Source organism: Canis lupus, chromosome 10, assembly GCF_048164855.1.
Source record: "Canis lupus baileyi chromosome 10, mCanLup2.hap1, whole genome shotgun sequence".
NCBI classification, from domain to species: Eukaryota; Metazoa; Chordata; class Mammalia; order Carnivora; family Canidae; genus Canis; species Canis lupus.
In genome coordinates this window covers 62,473,075-62,480,033 of record NC_132847.1, presented here as the reverse complement: position 1 = coordinate 62,480,033, position 6,959 = coordinate 62,473,075, and the positions used below count along the sequence as shown (strand labels likewise).

At 37.0% G+C, this 6,959-nt stretch overlaps 1 protein-coding gene across 1 annotated transcript; it reads right to left on the bottom strand.

Moving 5' to 3' along the window:
• Nucleotides 1–451: 451 nt before the first annotated feature.
• On the bottom strand, nt 452–1,390 carry LOC140640989 (olfactory receptor 13D1-like). The gene has a single exon (XM_072840323.1). It carries the CDS (start codon nt 1,388–1,390, stop codon nt 452–454), a length of 939 nt encoding a protein of 312 aa, XP_072696424.1.
• Between the last annotated feature and the right edge of the window lie 5,569 nt (nt 1,391–6,959).

The window sequence follows — 6,959 nt, the reverse complement described above, 5'->3', positions numbered from 1 at the left end:
AGTGGAAGGTTGTTGATTCCTTAAAAGAAAAAGATGTGTTTTTTCACAAGATGAGAGGATATTGTATAGACCAAAACAATATATACATATGTACCTTGAGGAGACTGAGAAAGAAGATAAAGAAGAGAGCAAAGAAAGAAAAGTAAAAGAAGGAAGAGGGAGAAAAGAGGAGAGAAAGAAGAGGCAATACATAGATAGAGACAGAGAGATATTCATCATGAACAGCATCCATCTTGACTTCTATGGAACGAAGAGGCATGGTTCCATATAACTAGGACTGCTACAAAGATATTACATGAGGTTTACATGGTTTACACAGAAATCCTCTGCAGTAAAAATGAGAATTTCACTTTACAAACACAATGCTCTCCTTTTACTGAGTTCTGTGACTTCATCTCTGACTACCAAAATATGTCTTCTCCCCAAATGTGTTCACATGTCCTGAGCACTTTCATATTTTCCGTGAATGAAAGTGTCTACTCAAGACTTTCTTCATAGCCTCTTTCACTTCCTTATTCCTTAGGCTGTAGATGATGGGGTTCAACATTGGGGTTACCACTCCATAAGACAGCCCGATGATCTCATCAATTGTCTTTGTGTCTTTTGACTTGGGCTTCATGTACATAAATAAGGCTGAACCATAGAATAAAACTACTACAGCGAGGTGGGCTGAACACGTTGAAAAGGCTTTCTTTCTCCCCTCAGTAGAGTTAAGTCTCAGAATGGTAGAGAGAATGAAAACATATGAAATAAAAATTAACAGTAGGGGAACCACTAAGAAAAGAATACTTGCCACTGTCATAATAAGCACATTCATGGAAATATCTGAACATATGAGTTTAAGAAGGGCCAGTAACTCACAGGTAAGATGGTCAATGACATTATTCCCACAGAAAGGCAACAACATTATTAGCACTGTTTGAACTAGGGAGTTTAGACAGCCTATGATCCAGGACCACGCAGCCATGTGCACATAAAGCACCCTGTTCATGACGATGGGATACCTCAGTGGGTTGCAGATGGCCACATACCGATCATAGGCCATCACAGCCAAGAGGACACATTCAGTGCAGCCCAACCCAAGGGAGACAACCATCTGCAGAGCACAGCCAATGAAGGAGATGGATTTTTTCTCAGACCTAAATATGATGAGCATCGTAGGAATAAAAGAGGATGTGTAACAGATGTCCAAGAACGAGAGATTCCCAAGGAAGAAGTACATGGGGGTGTGGAGGCGAGAATCCAGTATGCTGATGATGATGAGGAGGCTATTTCCCAGCAGAATTATCACATACATGATGAGGCAGAGCATGAACAGAAAAAGCTGGAGCTCTGGGTATTGGGAAAGTCCCACCAAAAAGAATTCAGTCACAGCTGAGTAATTCCCCATCTTCAAGTGTCCATGTCACCTGTGGAGTTCAGATTAAGTATGACTTCAGGAAATTTAAATTTATAATTTAGTTTAAAACGTTACTTTTACCTGAAATATTTTGATTTTTCACTCAGCTCTGGGAATCAGGAAAGGCACGAATACAATTTTAACTTATTGATGATGAAAGTGAAGCACTGAGAGGTTCAGTACTTTTTAGGGCCGTGCAGTAGCAGAGGCTAAGCTACTGATAACCCCAAGAATTGTGTTGTGAAGTGTCAGGCCTCTAATAAAATGATAGGGACAACTTAGTTCTAAATGCACATATAAATCTCATTATTGATGAATATTCTGAAATCTTTTAAAAAGGAAGTTGGTTCAATTTCTTAAATAAGACATCACGTACAGTTAGCACCATGTCATTTGATTGTGTATGTGACTCTCTGAGCCTCAATCCGTACACGGTGATGTGGGAAAGAAATAACAATTTGTTGTGAATATTAAATTACATGAAATATCTGAGTGTCTAATACATAGTTAAAACATTGTGTCTGTAATTATAATACTTTTATAATGATATCATTGATTATAATTAAGTCTCCTGACTGACTCAGAAAGAAAAATTTATGTAGTGTGTTTAAGGTGACAGTACTAAAGTTTGAGGTTTTAACGGACAGATTTTGAATATTTTCTCTTCTCAGATGGACATGTGTCTATTTTTCAAGGGCCAGTCTAGAAGTTAATCTGAAACTATTTGAGATTGGTTGCAAGGAGCTTCCAGGGGTTAAGTGGCCTGGTCCCACATTAAGTACAATTTTTTCAGAACCTGGATTTCTCCTCTATCAGTATAGAAATTCTTTTCTTAAAAAAAAAAAAAAAAGAAATTTTTTTCTTCTTTTTTTGTCACCAAACTCCTTGATGCAAATTTTATATGTTTTTAGGCAAGTTAATATGCTATAATACTAGTATTTAATGATAAGTAATTTTTTCTCTTAATCTTTATATATACTATTTGGAATGTACCTCTGTGTCTTCTGTATTATTTTTATTTTATAGCAAGAAACCTTCTGATAAATGAATATATAAAATATGCTTATGACAGTGCCTGTTACAAAGATTTTATGAATGTTGCTAAGTATTCCTATGGCTGGACAATAATAGCTAGCTAATGTTAATTGAGAACTAGCTATGTGCCAGGCTCTGTTATAAGTACTTTACCCTATTAAGTCATTTAATATTCATTGCAACCCTATGAGATAAGTAATTTATATAATAGCAGTATGAGATGCTATTATTATTCCTATTTTATGAAGGAGCAAACAGATAAATGGAAGTTAAATAGCTTCCCCAACATCTTGAAGCTAGAACCAGGATTTAATACCTGGCAGTCTAGATCAAGAATCTAGCTTTGATAAGCTTTCTTATCAAAACACTATATTACCTATCACAGCTCTTCTTTTTTTTTTTACCTCTGGAAATACTCTGTGGTCCTTAGGTGTGTTGAAATTAACAGTCTTGCCTTACTTGATTTTTCTAGCCAACATTGATCTTTCCATTGTATATGTTCCTATGATATACAATGTTAATACCATATGAAAACTCAGCTGTGCTCCGGTTATTTTTTACTTGCCTGATATAGTATTTTAAGAAGACCTAACCTTTCATCTTTCGATGGACACCGAGGCTCCTTCCACAGTTTGGCTATTGTGGACATTGCTGCTATAAACATCCGGGTGCAGGTGTCCCGGCGTTTCACTGCATCTGTATCTTTGGGGTAAATCCCCAGCAGTGCAATTGCTGGGTCGTAGGGTAGATCTATTTTTCACTCTTTGAGGAACCTCCACACAGATGAATGGATAAAGAAGATGTGGTCAATGTATACAATGGAATATTCCTCAGCCATTAGAAATGACAAATACCCACCATTTGCTTCGACTTGGATGGAACTGGAGGGTATTATGCTGAGTGAAATGAGTCAATAGAAGGACAAACATTACATGGTCTCATTCATTTGGGGAATATAAAAAATAGTGAAAGGGAATAGAGGGGAAAGGAGAGAAAATGAGTGGGAAATAGCAGAGAGGGAGACAGAACAAGAGAGACTCCTAACTCTGGGAAATGAACAAGGGGTGGTGGAAGGGGAGGTGGGCGGGGGGGTGGGGGTGACTGGGTGATGGGCACTGAGGGGGGCACTTGATAGGATGAGCACTGGGTATTATGGTATATGTTGGCAAATCGAACTCCAATAAAAAAAAAAAAAGAGGACTTAACCTTTGTGCAACTAGATTGTCACCCCCGAATGTTGCTAATATAGAAATTCTGGAGCTACTACCTTCCCTTCTTCCTCATGCTCTGCCATAGCCATACTGAACTTCTCACAGTGTGCCCTGAACATCATTCTCTTTTTCTCTTCATGCTTTTGTACAAGCTCTTATCTTAAACTGGAAAGGCCCCTTTTAAAGGCCCCATTATTCCCTTTTTCTAGGAAAACTTCCTGAACTAGTTTGGGTAGGATACTCATTTTGAGTGCTTCCACAAAACTGTGTTGACCTGTCTCATAGAAACTTCCATTTCTTTATTCAACTTTTAGCACAGTAGATACTGTAGTAGTATCAGAAATCCAATTGGGAAAAAGACACTGATCCTGAAAATAGACATTGGACACAGATTACTAAGGGAAGAGGTTATACTTTCTTTCCTTCTTTTCTTTTTTTAAGATTTCATTTATTTATTAGAGAGAGAGAGAGAGAGAGTGCACAAGCAAGGGGAGTGGGAGAGGTTAGAAGCACACTCCCCCTAAGGAGGGAGCCCCACATGGGATTTGATCCCAGGACGCTGGGCATGACCTGAGCCAAAGGCAGATAACTGCTTAACTGACTGAGTCACCCAGTTGCCCCAGAAGTTATACTTTCAAGAAACAAATAATTTCTGTGCTACGTAAAGGGTATAATATCCAAAAAATTATGGAACAGCTTATAAATCATTTTATCAAGCTAAAATAACTTTTATACGCTTAGGTATTAATAAAACTATGGTTTAATCTCATTTGAATATATATGTAAAAATCATAAGTAAATATAAAACCAAATCCAACTGTATAATGATTTCATAAATTCAAGGCATTCCAAGTTAATATTTAGAAATTTATCAGCATAACATGGCAAACAAATGGGTAAACAAAAAACCGTATATGATCATCCAGATAGATATAAAAAATCATTTGATAGAATTCAATTTTCTTTCTTAATAAAAACTTAGTAATTTAGACATGAGCCAACTTGATTTTAAATGATGAAACTGCAAGTATTTCCCTATAAGTCACATGGAGATTACTTTTATCATCATCATCATCATCATTTAATAATTATTTTTCTGGAATATCCAACCAATAGATAGTCATGATTTTTTAAGGATTCTGAAAATCTGGTTTGTGGTGATGGGACTTGTTATAATATGTGAGAAAACATGCTTTCATTTGTTATATCATTGAAAATTGCGATCTTGCTGGGCGCTGGAGTGGTTCAGTCAGTTGAGCATCTGACTCGATTTCAGCTCAGATCATGATCTCAGTGTCCTGAATTGAGCCCTTGTGTCAGGCTCCAAGCTCAGGAGGAGTTTGCTTGATAGATTCTCCCCCTTCCTCTCACTCCCCAACTACTTCTCCCCAGCTTGTTCTTGTGCTCTCTCTCTTAAATAAATAATTAAATAAATAAATAAATAAATAAATAAAATCTTTTTTTTTTTTTAAAGAAAATTGTGATCTTGGCAAATAATTAAGGACAAGGAAAATGCTCGTGATATAATATTTCAGATAAAATAAGTCTCAGACAATATAAATGATACATACATAAATTTTGTATACATGTAGCTGAAAGAAACCACATCAAAATATTAACTGTGGTTTTCTTTATCAGATTTGTTTGAGGTGTTTAGAATTTCCTGAACTTTTACATATTTTTCATATTTTCTGTAATAAAACTATATTTTTGACTGTAAAAATTAAAAAAAAGAATTAAATTCTTCTTAACAGGGAACTGCCCTGGGGCAAAGATTGATGTCTTTATATTCTTTCTAATGATTAGGAGATCATGGAAGAAGCCAAAAGGTCCAGGTATTTGTTGGCTCTGGCTTTCTCTAAAACCCTAAAAGGGAAAAGAACAGTCAATGGATTGGAAATTGACTTGAGATTTTCTGGTGCTTTATTACATACACTAATTAATGCTATTTAATATTCTGATTTCAATCAGTCCATCTCGCAAATATATCCACTCTCGGAAGACATATTGGTACAACCCAATTTTTGCAAAGGAATACTACTAGAGTCCACTATCTGGAATGTAACCAAGGTTAGCAATATGGACAGGATGCAGCAACAGTACCACGTGGTAAAAAGAAAGAGGAGATACCTGCCTGAAACGTAAGACTACAAGGAAAGAGCAGGAGCTTCTGTTACCTTTTCTTCTTCCTCTTTGTTCATAAAAAGGTAAAGTTTCCATTTCTTGGCTCCCCAAGCTTTATTCCTTTCCCCAAAAGGCCTGTCCCTAGATTATTTGTCACCATTGGGCACCACCTATGCAAGGAAAGAAAATTCTGAGATTTATGGGTCATGTGCATCTATTATCTTCTACCTGTATTTATCAACAGAAGTTTGTCTATAAAGCATATAAATTCAGCCAGAATTTCCTATTTTGCCCCATGAGCCTCTTATATCAGGCTACATGACAGTTATCCTGGAAGGCATCCTCAGGAGAAAATGTGGAGCACTGAGTATTGAATTCTAGTTCCAGACATAGTGTCCCCTATTGTTTATAAAGCAACTTTGTTCTTCACAATATGAAACATCCTTCACAGGAGATCCCCAGTGCTTGTCTGAATAAATAAGCCCTGTGTGTCCCCAAAGAAATTAATAATGGATAAGGTGTAATGAACAAAGGCAAAGGGAAAAAGCACGGTCTTTTCTTCTCTTTCTACATGGTATTGAGAATTATCCTCTTTTTTTTTTCACTGTGGAAACCAAGTGCAATTTTTTTTTTTTTTTTTTTGTTCCTAGAAACACAGCAAAAGTGTTTAGCTCTTACCTATGGGAACTTCTATCTGAGCAATAGTCTCACTCCTGGAATTGATTCACCTTAGCTCATCCTACATGTTCTGACTATCTCTATGGTTGTGCTATGGAAGTCTACTGTGTCCTAATCCTATTATCCCTTTGTCTGGACTGCTGATAAGATTTATTTGAGAAAAAATACCATGTCTTTTTTTTTTTTTTAAATTTTTATTTATTTATGATAATCACAGAGAGAGAGAGAGAGAGAGAGAGAGAGGCAGAGGGAGAAGCAGGCTCCATGCACCGGGAGCCTGACGTGGGATTCGATCCCGGGTCTCCAGGATCGCGCCCTGGGCTAAAGGCAGGCGCCAAACCGCTGCGCCACCCAGGGATCCCCCATGTCTTAATAGAAAGAACAATTGGCTTGGAGTCAGAGAACTTAGAGTCCAGTTCAGTCTCGGCTCTGTGACTTCATAAGTATACAGATCTCAGGCAAGACACTTAACTTGCTTGAGCATGATGGGTCATCTGTAATATTAACATTAT

Bases quoted from the DNA above. Each gene is read 5' to 3' on its own strand.
- LOC140640989 (XM_072840323.1), bottom strand. From the start codon at position 1,390: ATGGGGAATTACTCAGCTGTGACTGAATTCTTTTTGGTGGGACTTTCC.